Source organism: Oryzias melastigma, linkage group LG2 (assembly GCF_002922805.2).
Source record: "Oryzias melastigma strain HK-1 linkage group LG2, ASM292280v2, whole genome shotgun sequence".
NCBI classification, from domain to species: Eukaryota; Metazoa; Chordata; class Actinopteri; order Beloniformes; family Adrianichthyidae; genus Oryzias; species Oryzias melastigma.
In genome coordinates this window covers 10,043,260-10,062,592 of record NC_050513.1, presented here as the reverse complement: position 1 = coordinate 10,062,592, position 19,333 = coordinate 10,043,260, and the positions used below count along the sequence as shown (strand labels likewise).

At 43.7% G+C, this 19,333-nt stretch overlaps 1 protein-coding gene across 1 annotated transcript in view; it reads left to right on the top strand.

Moving 5' to 3' along the window:
- The window catches only part of xirp2a (xin actin binding repeat containing 2a), a 77,152-nt gene extending 58,573 nt beyond the window's left edge, over positions 1–18,579 (top strand). Inside the window, exons 5-9 of the mRNA XM_024294387.2 lie at positions 6,272–6,322; positions 6,499–6,568; positions 6,914–7,017; positions 7,536–16,152; positions 18,446–18,579. Coding sequence (XP_024150155.1) covers positions 6,272–6,322; positions 6,499–6,568; positions 6,914–7,017; positions 7,536–16,152; positions 18,446–18,540 — 8,937 coding nt within the window. The 3' untranslated portion in view covers positions 18,541–18,579. The remainder of the gene's footprint in view (positions 1–6,271; positions 6,323–6,498; positions 6,569–6,913; positions 7,018–7,535; positions 16,153–18,445) is intronic.
- Positions 18,580–19,333: the final 754 nt, after the last annotated feature.

The following is a 19,333-nucleotide window of genomic DNA, read 5'->3' as shown; positions in this document are numbered from 1 at the left end:
ATTAAAACTTAGTTCATATATTTTTAAGTTGTAATTGTTTTTATAAAAAAAAAAACGTTAAAAAATGGTAACAGCTACAGCGTGAACACCGATCAAGCGCACTCTGCTATGTCTGGTCCTTCTCAGTGGAAAGTGACTGTCATGGACGTTAAACAAAGCATCATTTCTGAGGGAAAGTTCACCTCTTCACGCTTGTTTTTTCCCAGTTTTCAAAATGCTCAAATTAACCAAACGGTTCCAAGAAGTTCACACCCCTAAACCTTGAGAGAGAAGGATTAATGATAATCTGTTAAACGTTTCAAACATTCGATGTGAGACCACATACTTTCCTTGAGACATCTGATTGGTCAATTCATAACTTAAAAAAATACTACAAAAGAAAAATCAGAATTACCAAGAACACATTAAAAATGTATCAGAGCAAGAAGGGTTACCCTGACAAATATAATGACGGTGTAATAGCTGTTTATTTTTCAATAGGAGTCAATGGGATTGTGGCTTCTTGGCACCACTTCCTGTTTAGAACCACTGACATGAATATCAATGGACTGATCAACCCCTCCCTTCTCGTGTTCCAAATAGGAGGGTTGCAAACAGGCCAAAGTCCCATAGACTTCCATTGAGAAACAGACACTCATTGTATTGTCAGTATAACCATTCTTGCTCTGGTACATTCTTCAAACAAGCCGGAACAAGTTCGCTCAATATTGGGGAAAGTAGTTCCTCTAAAAACATGACTAATCGCTGTTGAGGGGTGAAAATCGGTTGTAATATGGTGATAGACGTATCGGAAAGTGACGCTGAAGGCTCTGGCCTGATTTTGCGAGAGCCGAAAGTAATTCATTTCTTATGGGGGACCTTAACATTTGTTATGTCCAGTTCCAATTAACGGTCTACGTTTGGAACACAATGGCTCAGTGTGAATACAAATCAAATCATTGCGGGATGCTTTTCTTTATTCCTCACCCATTTGCTACTGTAAAGATGCCATAAGGTGTTATACACTTTAAACCAAAGCTCCCTCAAAGTGGCATTTTACAAAATGTATTAAAAGATTTTTTGAATGTCCGCACCTCAGTGTCCCGTTAGTGAATTTTTTTACATTTCCGATTGTTTTCCTTTTAGTTTCAATCAATAGAAAGTTTGTACATTTTGAGACATTTTTATCATATGATATTGCAGCTTGAATTCCTGGAAACATCCAGTTGAACTAAGACCTTGTTATGTTAGACATAGGAATTAAAGTAAAGATTTATTTGCGTTACAGAAATGTATGCTTACAATAAATCTATAACCTTTAAAGGTCGAGTTCTAGTCAATGAGAACTTGCGTCATGAGTTCAGACCATAGATGAATAAACCCCATAGCCAGGACTCTGATGGTGCTTAGACATTTTTTGATTTGATATGATGTATTTTATTCCATTCATGAAGAGAGAATTACATGAACATGTTCGTTACCCATCAACAGTCTACATATCTTCATGATAGGAAAGGAGCAGTGAGAAGAATACAATTCTTATTTCAATTCAGCCCCTATAATACGTCTTAAAAAGAAAAAAAAAAGATACAAAGATGGCTTTTAGCGCCTGTCCCCACATACTAACTTCACGTTACATGTTCCTCAAGTTTTGTCTTTACAAATATTTTTTTAAATAATATTTTATTAGTACAGCTTTTCAAAATATCCTGTTCAGCATTCCAAACTTTTACCCCAACAAAAGAAAAACATGTCTGCTTTAAAGCGGTGCGAGCAACTGGAAACTTAAAATCATATTTCCTCCTGTGATTTTCATCTTCTGCGGTGAAAACAAATAGTTTTTGCAGACTCTCTGGCATCTCTCTGTTTTTAACTTTAAGCATGCCTAATAAAGTCTGCTGTTTTACTAAGTCCTCAAATTTCAACAATCTCGACTCCACAAATAAAGCATTTTTATGTTCTCTGTATCTAACTTTATGAATGATTCGAATAACCTTTTTCTGCTGTAGGTATAACGGTATTAAATGAGTTTTATATGTATTACCCCACACTTCAGCACAATAAGTGAAATAAGGCAGTACAATTGAACAGTACAACATTCTTAAGACATGACAGGATAAGTAATGCTTAATCTTATTCAAAACAAATACAGTTTTAGCCACTTTAATTTTTATGTATGATATATGTGACTTCCAATCAGATCAGAATGTTCAAAGTGTCACTCTAGAACAGGGGTGTCAAACTCAATCACACAGGAGGCCAAGATCCAAAACACACCATAGGTTACTGGCTGAACAGCATAAACATTTATTGAATGAACAAAAAACTAACTTTTTAACATAATTATAAACTAGATATTTAGTATTACCTGCGACAATGCTAAGGCTGTAAGGTGAAATTGGTGCTTAAGATGTTAGTGCATATAGCTGAAAACACTGAAGCTAATAGCTAAAAATGCAAAAGCTGATACCCAGCTAAAATATTAGCTAAAAATGAACCTAAAAAAACATAGGTTAGTCAAAACAGCTAGCATGTAGCTAAAAAGCGCTAGACTTTAAAATAGCCTAAAAAAACAGAAAATAAGTCAAATTTAGCCAAAAACAGCTAGCATGTAGCTGAAATATTAGATAAACTCCAAAGCAGCCTAAAAAACAAACAAAAAAGCCTAAATTGGCCAAAACAGCTAGCATGTAGCTAAAAAATAGAAATGTTAATCCAGCCAAAACAGCTAGCATGTAGCGGAAATATTCGCTAAACTCCAAAATACCCCCCCAAAAATCTTAGTAAATACCAAAATACTCCAAAAAGCAAGAAGTATACCAATTTTTAAAACTTTAAAACAATAACTTTTTAACATAATTATGAATGGTAAAAAGGCAAGAACATTATTAGTAATTAATATAATAATATAATATTATTCTTAAACTTTAAATAATTGAAATAACTTTCAATATTACACTATCTATAAAAATATATTTTGTAAAAATTATGCAAGTAAAAAAAATAAAACGCAAAATAACATCGGGTCATTATTAACAATCAAATAAAATGATCTGGGGGGCCGGATCCGGCCTCCGGGCCTTGACTTTGACACATGTGCTCTAAAATAAATAGAGAAAACCATTTATGAATTTTGTGACAAAATAGTGATTGGCTGAGAAGAAGGCGGGCTATTTAGCTCTTGGTTTAAATCGGGCGTGTAGAGCGAAGCAACAACCCAGCATCCTTACAAGTGAGGTGGATCTTAGATGACTAGAAGTTGGGCAATATCCACTGTGATCTCATGTAATTTATGCAATTTATGTCCCTTTTTTGTTGTTTTAAATCCTAAATGAAAGTTTTATGCAAACATGTCAGCATATTTGTTTTCTTAAAGGGAAAAAAATACATTGACGAAGCACCAATTAGCATTTGTGTAGATGTGATAAATGATTGTCTCATTAAATTGGAGTTTGGAAATGTGAAGCTGGAGAACTCCTCTACTTTAGAGAAGTGTGCAACTCCTCCGTGCACAATGAATGGTTGGAATAATGGATGGTGGCAGATGAGAGAGGCATTTTTCTTTCTCTTCTTTTAAAGTCGACAGAATCTGGAAGACGGATTACTGCTGTCGATTCCAATTATGAGTTCTTTTATAATGAGAGAAGCATTCTAAAGCTGCTGAACAATTTATAGTTTTCTGTGGCTCTTTATTTAAAAAAAAAAAGCTACACAAACTCTGGCCTTAACGCAGGTCAAATCAGAGAGGGCACCTTGAACTTTGCACGCCTGCGTGAATCTGTCATCCGGTGAGTGTAGAAAATGCCAGAACGTGTTAGCAGCAGCGTGGGACAGGACTCGGATCTTTTGCGGAGGAAGGTCACTTCCTCCCCTTGCATTTTCCTTCATTTGCCCATTCAGGCGGAGATGCTGAGTGCAGAGGAACCTTGCTGAATGCTGAATTTTACATAAAGGGTTATGGGAGAAAATGTCCAAATCTGTTTAATCGCCAGCGCTGCTTTCTCTTGCAGCTCAGCATTGTGTCTCACAGGTTTGATGCCCGAGAATCCGGCCTCACGTGAAGGCAGATGTTGAAGTAGTGGTTGCTGCAGACAGGAACATCCCCGCTCTCTGCATATCTGTCATGTTAACAGTGAAGCACACAAGTAGAAATATATATTCGCTTCCTTCAGACTGGAGAAGGAAATAGCTGGGTTATCTTCATTTTCCAGCACTTTTCTCAAACAAAGTGACTCCTCAGGAAGAATTGATGTTCCTCACTAAGCAAGAAATGGATTTTATTGGGATTTTTCACAATGTAGGAGATGCATACCCCTGGTTTTCCTTTTCACAGCATGCAGCTATACAGTGATAATAGTAAAGTCCCACTACGATCATATTTTGATCTATTTTCAAAGGGTTTCCAGTGCTCTTTTAGCTATGGTTATCCGTTTTTAGCCAAAATTGACCAAAATATGTATTTTCTTAGGCCATAGTCTTCGCAGCGCGGCAAGAGTTCATTGAGAATTTACATTTAAGTTGTGGATGGGACCACTGGAACAGAGCCACCCCCATATTATTGAGAGTTTACACCTTTCAGATGCAACACAAATGATGAGAAATACTGCAGATATATCCAGCTCCGATATTTCCTATAGATCCATGAACAAAGATGTTCATAGATCCCCACCCGTTGTATTTTCTGTCACAAATACATTTATTTTCGAAGTGTATTTATATATACTTCTCTTGATTCACAATGATTTGAAAAAAAAAGCTTTATTTTTGTCACTATAGGGTGCATTTAAAAGCCTGACGCTAGTATGACTTATAATCTGGAGTGCCTTATATACGGGTTGATTCTAGTTGTGTTGTTGAAGCAATTTTGAGAGGTACACGGCCCTCTGTCAAAATGTCGGCTTGTCTTTTTATGACTTGCACACAAATGTGGGTGTGATTGTGAACATGCTAACATAGCTAAAGTGTAGTATTTTCAGTCTGTGTTTTTTTTTTTACTTTTTTAAAAACGTAGAGAGTTAACCTTGTCACTATAAATTTTGTTCTACCTTTATTAGTTTGTTTTCCTACGAGTTGCATACAAAGTTGCGTGTTCTTGTATATGCGCTAACGTGGCTAACATGGCTAACGTGTTGCGATGCAGGACTGGGAGCTAACAAAGTACAAGTTTTTTTTTCAAAATTCATCTTTTTTTTTATTTTATTTTTTTGTTACTAACAAGGTTGGGGAGATAGAATAGTTAAAGTACCTTTTTTTTTTTTTTTTTAGCAGACACAGTGTGATTTTTTACATGTTGCAAACAAGGTTTTAGGGTTACTGTAAGTATGCTAAATCCGGCTAATGTGTAGCATATCGGACAGGTTTTTTTTACGTTATTAACATGTTGTATGTTATTAAAGGTTAGGAACTCGCGTAGTAACAGTTGAATTTCTTCTAGTAATTTCAGTCTGTTTTTTAACATGTTGGAAACAAGGTTTTGTGTTACTATGAATACGCTAATTCAACTAGCATGTCAGACAGTGTTTTCTGCGTGTTACTAACAAGGTTGGGAGTTAGCATAGTCACAGCCTGTTTTCTCTTACTTGTTGAAAACCAGTTTGTGTTACTGTGAATATGCTAATGTGGCTAACAGCAATTTCAGTCTGTTTTTTTAACGTGTAGCAAACAGGATTTTGTTTTACAGTAAATACAGCAATGCGGCTAACATGTAGCATGTCAGACTGTGTTTTTTACATTTTACTACAGGTTGGAAGTTGGCATATTTACACTTACATGTTTTTATTTTTTTTAGCTATATCAGCCTCTTTGCTTTTTACATGATTTTGTTACAGTAAATATGCTAATGCAGCTAATGTGTAGCACATCGGACCGCGTGTTTTTCCAGGTGTTACTGACAAGGTTGGGAGTTCATGGAGAAACAGGAATATTTATTTTTGCAGTCTGTTGCAAACAAGGTTGGGTGCCACAGATATTGCGAATACACTAATAAAGCTAACGTTTAGCGTGTCACAAACAGGTTCTAAAATTACTGGGAAAGTAATTAATTAAGTCTGAGTGACAGACGTACTTGTCTGTGAGTCTTTTGTCTTGGTGTGCCTCATATACCACATAAGTTCAAAGACAGGCCATTCATTTCACTTAATAATACGATGCAGAAAATAAGCAATTTTAAGCTAAATTATTAATGTCCTCTATCATTAGAAATGTTAAAATCATCAAACAAATTTTCTGTGGAGCGGGTCTTTAAGAGGTGGTCTGTATGTCAATGTAACCCATTTCTCCCCTTTTTTGACAGGAGATCTCAAGCTCTTCGGAAGTGATGGTGAGGAGCAGCGCCCGCCAAGAGGTACTTCCTAGAATAGCGTATGGACTCAGCGCAGATGCACACCCTCCGTTAATATTGTTTGTTTTATGAGGCCGTAAATGAGCGCCCATACAAAACCCTTTTAGTTCTGTCTGGCTGCGCACAGTCGCAGGAGCGCAGTGTCACTCCGCTAATGATTTCCTGCCATCTGTTCACAGGTGATCCACGATCAAAGGGTGCACCATAACAATGTGACCACGAGTTACGGGAACCATTACAATGAAACCGGTACTTCTGCTCTCGCCTTTCATATTGTAATTTTGCACATTTTCATCACAGTTACTTGTGTCCCGTATATTAATAACTGCTCCTACTAAAGGCTGAATAAGGGATGAGCTCTGCAAATGAACTGGAATGCAGATGATCTTCCATTGAGTTCATAGCAGCAAATTTAATCAGGGTAAAGTCAGGAAGGTAAAATATTGGAAAGTGGAAATTGGGCAATCATCGCTGCATGGTTTCGGAAAATGAAAACTACTGAGGTTTTTAATAAAATGATTTATTTCCTTCTCTCTGAGTTTGCTCACTGCAAAAGGACTTAATGAGGCAGCCTTCTTCTTGTGTTTAATTCAGTTACGCTCGTTGGAGGAGACGACCTACCAAAGGTTTCCACTCAGGCTTTGAAGCAGCAGTATGAAAAAACGATTGAGGAAGCTGCACCAGCCAAGGAAATCAAGGTAATGATGCTGTCTGTTTATCCAAATCAAGGATTTTGGTGTCACTTTTTTTTTTTTTATTTTTTTTTTTATGAAGTATCAATATCATAACGAAAACGGAAGTCGTGCAAGCTGATGGAAAATAAATTGGATTGGATGAAAAAAACCTCATCAACAGCAAGTCGGAAACTGTTTTCCGTCGAGTTAAAAAGAGAGGCGCAGGATGAAAACTTGGAGTTATGAGGATATTTAAATGAAGCCAGTAATTGCAAAAATGGGTAACAAAAAAAAAGAAGCCAAGTTGTGAACGATGTGAGATGTCTGTGTGTTTTCATGCATTTAAATCCAAATTAGGGTTCTTTGATGCTTTTGCTACTTGCATAAATTGGAGTCGGCAGGAAAAGTCATTGAACTTTTCCAATAATTACTCCCAAACCATATCTGCGTTTCTTAAATTACTCTCAAAGCTGTCTCTTTCCTTGCTTTTCCTAAACTTTTTCATCCTTTCTTTTTCTTCACAACTCAAACACATTGTATAGGTTGATGTGGATTTCAACCAGTTTCAATGGACACCTGTTAACCAATCGTCCAAAGTGTCCACAAGTTATGACACGTCGTCTGATGCAAAGATGGTGACTGCTTCCTCTGCTTCATCTATGGGTTACAAGGCGACTGATCACTTTTCTCCTCCACCATCACATCTGCAAGTGAAAGCCAGTGAAAGTAGCTCCCAGTCTCAGGAGTCTGCCTCCCGCCAAAGCTACACTGGGAGCAAGGAACAGTACTTCAAGCACAAGAGCATGGCGGAGCTGAAACGCCTCTACAAGCACATACATCCCGATGTGCGCAAAAACCTAGAGGAAGATTTCCTCAGCCAGCTTAGTGAAGCAGAAAAGGCATCGTTCGAAAGCAAAGAAATGAGTGAAGTCCAGCAAACTCGCTTTAGGTTTGAAAACGACGACTCAAGTGAATGTTCAAGCCCCGATGATGAGTCTTTGGAGTGGGACGAGATCCTCAAAGGGGAGGTGCAATCGAGGCGCTGGATGTTCGAGAACAAGCCTCTAGATACGATCAAAGACGATTCCACCGATGAGATTGAAGAGAGAAACATTGCACAGCAGGAAATAATAGCTGGCAAAGATGTCCGATACACAGCTTGGATGTTTGAAACTCAACCCATAGACGCTCTGGGGACGGAGGCTCCCGAAACTCTAGATCAATCGGAGAAACAGACCGATCTGGCGAGAGGTGATGTCCGCACCGCTACTTGGCTTTTTGAAACGCAGCCTCTCGACTGTCTTAACAAGATCTACCAAGAAGACGAACAGGAGTCGGATGGCAGTAAAGACATCACCGGAGGAGATGTCAAAACGGCCAGGTACCTCTTTGAGACCCAGCATCTGGACTCCTTGGGCAAAAGTGAAACTATTGAGGAGAGCAATTTCCTAAGCCTCAAGTCTGAGCTTGAGGAGATTAAGGGGGACGTCAAGACCACGACCCGCATGTTTGAGACCTTCCCCATGTGCGTCATCAGAGGAGATTCTGGTGAGATGCTGGAGATCACCACCATCCGCCGGGAGGAGACTGAGAAAGGAGACGTGAGGACGTCACGCTGGATGTTTGAAACCCAACCTCTGGATATGATCAACAAAGACCCGGCACAGGTAAAACTGATATGTGGAATTTCGCAAGAGGAAGCCACTCAAGGTGGCGTGAACAGAGGCAAATGGCTTTTTGAGACAAAGACTCTTGATTCTATCAAAGACGAGGAGTGGGAGAGTTCCTTGATTCAAAGGAAAGAGATAATCGGAGCTGATGTGAAAAAACATTGCCTCGTTTTTGAGACTCAGCCGATGGACACCCTCAAAGACAACACCAATGCTAGACCTTTACCCTCTGAAGATATCGTAGGAGGCGATGTTAAGTCAGCCAAACACCTGTTTGAGACGGTGCCCATGGAAAACCTGAAAGAGCTGCTTCAGGTGGGGAAGCTTACAAAAACGGTAGCATCCGAGGAAGAAAAAGGTGACGTGAGGCATCAGAAGTGGGTCTTTGAAAGCCAACCACTGGAGAGCATACAGGAGGAGAAGAAGGAGATCACAAGGACTGTAAATATTCAAGCTCAAGACAAAGGAGATGTGACAAACTATAAAGAGAGATTTGAAACTATGGATTTAAGCAAGTGTGAAAGAACAGAGAAAATCCAAGTTGAAGGCGTCACAAGTGGATCTGTGAAGTCCAACAAGGATCTATTTGAATCTACACCACTGTACGCCATCCAGGACAGCTCTGGCCATTATCATGAGGTGAGGACAGTCAGGCGGGAGGAGATAGTAAAGGGAGACACCCACAGCTGCAGATGGATGTTTGAAACGCGCCCCATTGACCAGTTTGACGAGAGCGTCAGTAAGTTCCAGATCATAAAAGGAATCTCCAAAGAGGAGATCGAGTCCGGAGACGTCAAAACAGCAAAGTGGCTGTTTGAGACCCAACCTCTTGACGCGATCAAGCATTTCAGCAATGCTGAGGTTGAAGAACATAAAACCAAGGAAGAAATTGAGAAAGGAGACGTGAAAACGTGCAGGTGGCTGTTTGAGACTCAGCCAATGGACGTTCTGTACGAAAAAGTTGACAGGAGTGAGACCGACGTGAAGGAAGTGCACAGAGGAGACGTGAAGACCTGCACGTGGCTGTTTGAGACCCAGATGCTGGATAACATTCGCGACCATTCGGAGACAGAGAATGTTCTGAAGACCTGCACAGTCAAGCAGCAGGACATCCAGGGCAAAGACGTGCAAATGGCTCGCTTCCTGTTCGAAACAGAGAACCTGGAAAACATCACCGGGGAGGAGGGCGGCTCCTTCAGGCGGGTCACCGAAATCGACGTCCAGTCAGGGGACGTTTCCAGGATGAAGTGCATCTTTGAGAATCGCTCATCGGATATCATAAGCTCTACTTCGGAGGAAACCATGCAGAGGCTGAAGACTCAGCAGGCTGAGGACATCCAGAAGGGAAACGTGGTGAACTGTACCTGGATGTTCGAGAACAAACCGATTGACACGATCTGTGACGCTGAAGGAAGGGAAACGCGCACAGTGACCGATGTTCAGGGGGGCGACGTCGACAAAGGGCGCTTCATTTTTGAGACTTACTCTCTGGATCAAATAAAGGACGAATCAAGTGAGACAACCGTTTCGCAACTAACGAGTATTTTCAGAAACGACACGGAGAAGGGAGATGTGAAAAACTATAGGATGATGTTTGAAACTCAACCGCTTTACGCTATCCGTGACAAGGAGGGCCACTACCATGAAGTAACCACGGTAACTAAAGAAGAAATCCTGAGAGGAGATGTGGTGGGCGCACGGTGGCTTTTCGAGACCAAACCTCTGGATTCCATAAGGGATACGGAGGAGGTCTATGTCATCAAAGCTGTGACTGAGGAGGGCATCAATAAAGGAGACGTGAACTCCGCCAGGTGGAAGTTTGAAACACAACCATTGGACGAGATCGCAGAGGAAATTAAAGTCAAGTCCAAGACAATTGCTGACATCCAAGGCGGTGATGTGAAGACAAACAAGCAGCGGTTTGAGACCGACGAGACTTTGCAGAAGTACGTCAGAACCGTGAGCGTCAGCGAAATCCAGAGGGGCGACGTCCGATCGGCCACATGGATGTTTGAAACCCGCACCATAGACGAGATTCGGGGGGACGGCGTGGAATACGACGGCATGGAGAAGGTGAAGAAAGAGGAAGTCATGAAGGGGGATGTCAAACAGTCCGTGTGGCTCTTCGAGAAACACCCGCTGGATAGCATCAGAGAATCAGAGGGCTCTGAGACCGTCGCGTCGAAGGAGGAAGTCCTGCGGGGAGACGTGAAAACGACCACATGGCTTTTTGAGACCACGCCGTTTCACGAATTTAACGAGAGCAGCGTGGAGAAGACCGAAATCATCGGCAAGAGCATCAAGGGGACACTGGAGGAGCTCTACAGCCAGAAAATGGTAGAATCTCAGGGTGTTCTAATTGAAGCGGATGAAATCGGCGACATTCGCATGGCAAAGTATAAACTCCTAAACCAGGAGGCCCCACAAATCCAAAAAGAGGAGATCATTAGTGGGGACCTGAGCAGCATAATGATGAACCTCCTGAACCGGAGGGAGACGGCAGAAAGGGGGATAACTATTGACAAGGAGGAGCGCGGCAACATCAACACCACCGTGAAGCAGCTGCTCAGCCAGGAGCGGGGAATCAATGTCGAGAAAGAGGCAATTATTCATGGCGATATTCAGGAGGCCATGACCAACCTGCTGAGGACTGAGGGCTCCTCCAAGCGAGGCATTCTGATTCAGGAAGACGAGAAGGGCGACGTCAAGATGACCATCTATTCCCTTCTAAATAAAGGGGAGAAAACCAGCATGGAGAGGGAGGATATCATTCAAGGGAACGTCACCAAAACTCTTCAGCGTCTCCTCTCCAACTCCGGGGAGGAGGAGTCGAAAAGGATACGAGTTGGAGAGATGGAGAGGGGAAACGTTAGCTTCTACACTACGTGCATCGAGTCTGGTGCCTTGGACTACTTGAAGCAGTTTCAGTCAGAGTCGAGTGAGGAGCATGAAGAGGTCCAAAAGGAGCACATCATTGGCGGCAACGTGGAAGAAACCAAAATCCTGCTGCGGAAGAATCAGCAGACGGTCGGACGTACGGTGGCAGAGGACGACATTGTGCCTGTTGATGTGAACAGTATTGTTCAAGTGTTCATGACAGAGCCGGCCGTCACCTACAGAAATCTAGAAACAAAGGACATTGTCAAAGGAGATCTCAGCGCCGCCATGGACTCACTGAACCATGCCATAAAGCAAAAAGTGGTCATCGAAAAAGAAGAGGTGGTGAAGGGAGACATACCCACAACTTTGAGGAGTCTGGAGGAGGCTCAGCATCAGCCCAAAGAAATGGAAAAGCCTGAAATCATCAGAGGAGACATAAGGAGCGCTTTGGAGTCGCTGGAAAAATCAGCGTCGGTCAAAACGGAGGCAACTGTTGAAGATTTGGTGCCCGGGGATATCAAAGGAACTCTGAGGAGCCTGCAGGAGGCGAAACAAGCCGTGAAGGAGGTGGAAAAGGCGGAGATTATCAAAGGGGACATTCACACCGCCATGCAAAGTTTGCACGAGGCGTCCAGCGAGAAGAAGTCCTTCCAGCACCAAGTAAGTGAGCAAGGGGATGTCAAAGGCACCATCCAGCTCCTGCTAGAGCCGACAACCTCTCCGAGAACTCAACGGAGGGGGAGCATCGAGGGAGACGTGAGGACTTCCATAAAATGCCTTTACGAGGGGCAGGAGGCAGCACAGGTGGAGAAAGAAGAGGTGGTAAGAGGGGACGTCCAAGGGGCAATAAAGTCACTAATGCAGAGGAAGCAGTACACGAGCAAGAAACGCTCGCACGCTCCCAAAAAAACAAAAGCGGTCGTAAAAAACCCATCAGCTGCAGAGCAAACGGAGCGTGAATCCACACAGGAATCCAAGAGCGTGGCAGTCACCTCGACCTCCGCCGTGAAAAACCTCGCTCAGAGTGGCGAAACGTGCACACAGAGGCACCATGACACCAAATCGCTGAAAACACAGGTAATAACCCAAGAGGAGCACGCAGTTGCTGTAGTCAAAACAGAGAATCCTGCAGGGGCTTGTCATCAGAAAGTGCAGCCTCCACAGAAAACACCTGCTCCCAAGCCTTTTATGATGAAGACGAAACAAAAGAGCAATCAGGATCAAACGGAGACGAAATCTGCTGATGTGAATGTGATCAAACAGAAGAGCGTCTCCAACGTGCAAATAAGCCAGACAACGACGGTCAAGCAGGTGCAGACGGCGGTGACGGAGAAAACCGTCACACAGAAGCAGGTCCAAACGACGCAGAAGAAAAGCGAGGTCCTCACCGAAAAGCAAAACCCCAATTTCAACCGCAAGAACCCCAACAAAGGAGGCGTTAAGACCGTCAAGGCAGAGATCCACTTCCCTCCGCCCCCATCCTCGCCGCCTCCTCCATCTGAGTCCGAAATGTCCCTTCCTCCACCTCCGTCACCGGTGACAGAGAGTCCGTCGCCCTCAACATCCCGGCCGTCGATCATGAGGCAGGACAGCGACTTGCCGCCTCCTCCGCCTCCACCTCCGATGGAATTTTTCCCTCCACCTCCCGCGGATTTTCTCCCTCCGCCTCCGTCCCCGCAAGAGCTAAACGCACTACCTCAGCCTCCACCTGCGAAGCCGTTTGGCAAACCTTTATTTAAAGTGCCCAAGCCGCCAGAACCGCCCAAGCAGCCCGCACCGGTGAAGCCCAAATGGCAGAAAAAAGCTCCACCTCCACCTCAAGTTTGCCCTCCTCCAGTAATAGAATCCACATCAAAACAAAAAGAGGAAACAAAAGTTGAAACACAGCAGACTGTAACCAGTGGCGAAACCAAACCAGCACCCACAAAAATACCCAGCATCCCCACTCAGAGTCCACAGCCACCGAGAAAAGTCTTTGTCCCCCCGATTAAACTGCCCCCACCAGAAGACCCGGCTCCAGCTCCAAAGGCCAAACCGTACGCCCGCAAATTTAAGACCCCGCTCATGCTGGCAGAGGAGAAGTACCGCCAGCAGAAGCTGGAGAAGGAGGCAGAGGAGATGAGTAGGGTCACCACTCCTACTTCACCACCGGTTAGCATAACCGCTGCCGGTATAAGTCAGTCTGCAGTGGAGAAAAGGAAGGAAGAAGAGGTTCTAGAAGTAGCGCCAACTGAGAAGACCCAGTCCCAAAAGCCTATTAGCAAACCCACTACTTTAGCAATAAATAAAAAAGCTGCCACTGCATCTTCCATGGCAACGTTGGATAAAAAGCTTGTTTCCGTAAAGCATACGAGTGAAAAAGTTTCCTCAGCTGCTAATCAGACTCATCATGAGGCCTCGGAAACCCAAACAAGCTCAAACGTGGTCACTTCCTCAGTTGTGGAGACGCAGCACTTCATGAAGAAATCCAGCGGCAAATCTGTGGAAGCTTCATCGATCCCGGTGAGGGAAAATCTGCCAAGCCACACCTCCGTCCCCCAAAGAAGCGAGGACGTGAAGAATGCGCCACAGGAGGGAAAACCAGCACCCATTCAGGCGACAAAAATTCCCAAAGTCAGTCCGAGCTTTAAAGTGAAAACATTTAAAGCTCCGATGGAGAAAAAAGATGAGCAAAAGGAAACGGTAAAAAGCAGCGTTGCGCAGAAAGTGAGTGTGGAAAGCAAACAACTGACTTCAGCAAAAGCTGATATTAAAACAGAAGTGAAGGTGGTGTCGGCCACTGAAGCGGACGCTCGAACCAAGCAGGTGCAGAAAACTGAGGTGGAGGTGAAGCCGGCGCCATCGGTTACCGTCTCACTGCCAAAGTTGACCAAGAAGACGGCGACCCATCAAGGACGGGATGTCATATCTGCCTCCCACAGCCAGCAGAGCGTCAAAGCGGAGCAGCGTCACGAGGAGGTGGTGGTCACCGAGCGGGTGGTGAGGAGGCAGGAGATCGTTCATCAGCAGCAAACCAAGCAACAAACGACAGAGGCAAACAAAACGCAGATAAAATCGAAAGCTGAGACAACAACCGATAAACGTGACGCCAAGGTTGAAGAAAACGCTGATTTGGAGAAGTCCAACACGTTGCAGAAGCTGTTGGCTCAGATGAAAGAGCTCGAGGGCCAACCGAGCAGATTGGACACCAACACCGTCAGGGAGGTCATAGGCCAAGTTCCCGACTGGGTCATGAGTGCAGACGAAAAGAAGAACATCAGTGAAATCGCCAAACAGCAAAGCAAGAAAAAGCTGAAAGAGATGTTTGCTTATGTGAGAACGATCGTCCACACTAAATTGACGCTTCTGGAGAAATGCGTGAAGAAAGAGGAGCCACCTCCCCCTGTGCTTCCAAAACCTGACAAAAAAGTTTTCAGCGTTGCAGCGCCACAAGTTAGCGCAGCGCAGAAGACACAGAAGAAGGTGGTGGAGGAGAAAAAGACTATGCAGGAGAGCAGAGTTCATGGGATGAGCCAAGCCACCGAGCAGAGGGTGTCCTCCCCGTTGGCAAGCATCCGGACCCCATCGCCCACGTTCATTAGCATTGAATCCCGGCGGGTGGACTCGCCCTTGAGAGTGACCCCGTCTCCTCCGCCTTTCAGGTCGGTTGGGACACCTCCGCCCCCTCCTCGGAAATCTTTCACTCCCACCTTCAGCAGGACCACGATGTCTCCCACTCTCAATCGCTCCGAGAAGTTGATGAAAGTCACCACCTCCAAGCTTTCCCGCGAAATGACTCCTCCTCCTCCTCCTCCTCCAGTGGCAATGCCAGAGGTCGACTGGGAGGCAACCCCAGAGAGGAGCGAGCAGGAGCTGGTGGACGTCGCGGAGATGGTGGATTCCATGATGACGGTAAAGGACAAGAAGTCCTTCTTCGAGGAGGCCCAGAGGGCTGAAGTGAACAAGACCTACTTCCGGAAGGATCCCATCGAAATCCCCGAACGTTTGGGGCCGGATGCCGAAGAATGCCCTGACGCCGCGACCCTCGACTTGCTGAAAGAGGACCTCCCGAAAGTAGACCTGTCAAAGCTCGTCAACAGGTTTGAGTCACCCCAGCCAAAAACTTACAGCCGAAAAGAACCCATCGTCATCACGGAGAGGCTGGGGAGCGACACCGAAGACGCAGAGCCCGACGTTCAAACCCCAAAAACGGAAGAGATCCCGACGTTCAACGTCAAAGCAATAAAGAATGTGTTTGAGACGGGAGAGCACAGCTCCCAGGCGGCCCGGGAGCTGAGGGAGCAAATCGAGAGAAGGGAGTCAGAAGGGAGTCACTCCGGATCCGTCGCAGAGCAATTCTCCAACGTGGACAACTTAGGAAACCTGACGGGAGGCGAAATGGATTCTGGGAGCACGTCGAGTCGCGGCAACCCCCCGTCCTACGCCGACGTGGTGAGGGGCAGAGTTCCGACCGTGGACGTGCCCCCGGAGGCCTCCACCGAGGAGCTGCTGAGGAGCTTCCAGCAGTCGTGGGCCGAGAGCCAGGGAGTCTTCCAGAACCTGGGTTTCAGGGTCACGGAGCAGAGGTCGTCGCAGATCGTGACCCACCAGCAGGAGACGTTTGTGTCGGGTAAATGGAGCTGCGCATCGTGGGGATACTAAAGAGGCGTGTTGGTTGTGTTTAACCCGCCTGCTGTGTGCTCGCCATTATCCAGCTGACTCACTTTACTGCTTAATTCTCAGTCTCATAAAAGGGTACAACTAGTACCGGACATTAGGGGCTATTCTTGCTGATAAAGTACTGGCAACTTTGATAAAATGTTTTTGCATGATCTTTGCTGTGTTTCTACTTTTTATTTCTATGGAATGTCGTTTTTTTATTGCCCAAAAACACTTATATGAACTACAAACCATCTAACAAGTATGTGAAGAATTTACTGCTAAAGAATTGAAATGGATTTGTTCCTTTTTTTTAACTACAAAAGTGTTTTTCTACCTTAGAGCTTTGACTTGAAGTCAACAAAATTTTGAAAAAAAACAAAAGAAGATAAATTTTAGCTAATATTGGCAGCTTTGGTGTAAATTTGATGCTAACCGTAAGCTTATACGACAAGCATTACAGATCAGGTGCAATGTGGGAGTGGTCTAGCTACAGTAGATGGCTTATATTGGCTACTGGATGCTGACCTTGTGAAACTCTGAACTCACTTAGGTTCAAGCGATTATCTACCATTTATGTAGGAAGTACTAGTAACCCCCCTCTTGTTTGATGCAGTTCAGCTTTGGCGTCCAGTGAAAAATTTAACCCAACGAAACTGATTCGCAGCACCGCAGAGGTCAAATGTGATCATCTGCAGTACGATTTCCTCTTGCAATTTTAAAGTTATGTAAAGACAGTGACAAATTCATAGATAGTGGCTAATAAAGTAGCCTATTTAGCAATAAAAATATTTTTATTTACTGTACAGTGTTCCCTCATTTATCACAGGAGTTAAGTTCTAAAAAATAACCTGCGATAGGTGAAATGTACAATGAGTTATTAATGTTTTAAGGCCATAAAACTCTTTGCGATAACATTTTTACATTTTTTTTTCTCTTATTGAAACTCTACATTTGTAGAAAAATAAGTCTAGTTTTATTGAACGAAAACAAAGATCTGATCAGAATTAAAGACTGTAAATGTGGCAAAAGAAATATTTATGGATATATTTACAGAAATGTAAAATTTTAACTTTTTTTAAGTATTATTAAGAATTGTACACAGTTAGAAATGTAATGTAATCATATATAGACACACAAAAAAGTCATCTTCTGGGATTCAACAAGAGTTCATTTGAAATTCACCTTTAACTTGTAGGCGCGACCGTTGGTGGTATAACCCCACCCCCCTTCCCCTCCCCCAAAGAGCTTGGAGCAGGGAGCTTGTGGTCCACCCAGCTTATTATTATATCACAAATATCATCTTTCTGAAACTCAATTTTTTTTTGTCCGCCCCTGATTTAAAATGATTTCATTAAAGTAATATTCTAATACTTCATATATGTCCTCCATCATCAAAAATATGCCACAAGAACATGTTAAAAACAACATAACACTATTTTTATAGGAGTTGGTCTTTGTCACTTTTACTGTGTTTGACCCATTTTCAAATGTAAAAATGGGTCAGTTCTGACCTGAACACAATATAAGGGTTAATAAGCGTCTAAATTGACAAACAAAAAGTGCGTAGCTACAATTTATACTCAAGTTGCTACCAGAAATTGCTATAACTGCGGTTTAACTCAAGTTTTTTAGTTTTTCAAATAACCAATTCTTGACTAATTCGTCTAGTGAGGATATACAACAGTCCCTCACAATATCCCGGTTGACTTTTTGCGATTGATTTTTTTCGGTGCAATTTTTTTCTTCCTTTTTTTAAATAAAGTGCCATGTGTTCTGGGTCTTGATTGGCTGTTGACTTCATCAATTTACTTTTTATTGTACATAATGTGTTTAGTTTGCCAAATTTACATAAATCTTCGATTGCGATCAGATCTTTGGTTTTTGTTCTATAAAGCTGAACTTATTTTTTTTTTACAAATCTCCAAGTTTAAATAAGAGAGAAAGTGTTAATGCGAGGAGTTTAATGGCCTTGAAAGTATCTATAATTCTTTGCGGATTTCACCTACCGCGGGTATAAACGAGGGAACACTGATTAAGATAATTTTATTGCTAATTTAGCTAATTTATTAGGTACTTTCTATGAAGTTTAAAGTGTTATAATCAGATTTACACTAATATGTTACTGCTCACAAACCAAAGAAATCAAGAAACTCCTTTTTGATTGAAATTGTGTCTGATTGTTATTGTTTTATCAATAAAATCTGATTTAGGTAAAAAATAAATAAAATCTGTCAAAACCGTAAAAATGTGTCTCTTTGCAGAAAATTCGAGTTCCAGAGTCCGAACTGTGCAGGGTGTGCCGGAAGCGGGTGTACCCCATGGAGTCACTGATGGCAGACAAACAAAACTTCCATAAAAGCTGCTTTCGCTGTGAGCACTGCGGAGGCAAACTGAGGTGCAGTAACCTTCAGGAACAAAAACATTTCAAAAGTTATGTCTGTTTTTTTAACTTTTTTTTGTTTGTTTTTAGCCTCGGCAACTACGCCTCTCTCCATGGACGAATGTACTGCAAGCCACACTACAAACAACTGTTCAAGTCCAAAGGCAATTACGATGAGGGATTTGGACAGAAACCACACAAAGAACTTTGGAACAACAAGAATTCCCCCGTGAAGTCCCCGTCCGCTCCGAGGAAAGCCACAGACCCCGGGGCAACTCAGGGGAGCGACCCGAGCAAATTAACGGATCGGAAACAGAGGCCCACCAGTAAAATTTCTGTCACGTGGCCTCCCAACACCGATTCCCCGAGGAAATCCTACGCAGTCGAGGAGGAGCTGAAGCTGGTCAAGCCGTCGTGGCCCCCCAAGGAGGCCCCCGACCACTTGGATCGGCCTTCGGTTAAAGAAAACGGCGCCCCCGTGGCGTTGGAACAAACCGCCCCTCAGGAAAGAAACGACACGCATGAGGAAAACTGTGTACCGGGAAGCGGGAAGGAGGCCGACGAGGAGCCGACGAGGGTTCCTCTAGAGTCAAATAATGCTTCTGAGGCGCAAGCGGGCGCAGAAATGAGCCCTGAAGTGGCACCTGAAGTGGAGGCGACGCGGCAGAGTGAAGGGAAGGACGGGGGAGGTGAGGGAAGCATCAAAGAGCAGGCGGGAGACGAGGAGGAGAGAGCCGGGAGGGAGGAGGAGGAAGTGACGGTAAACGGG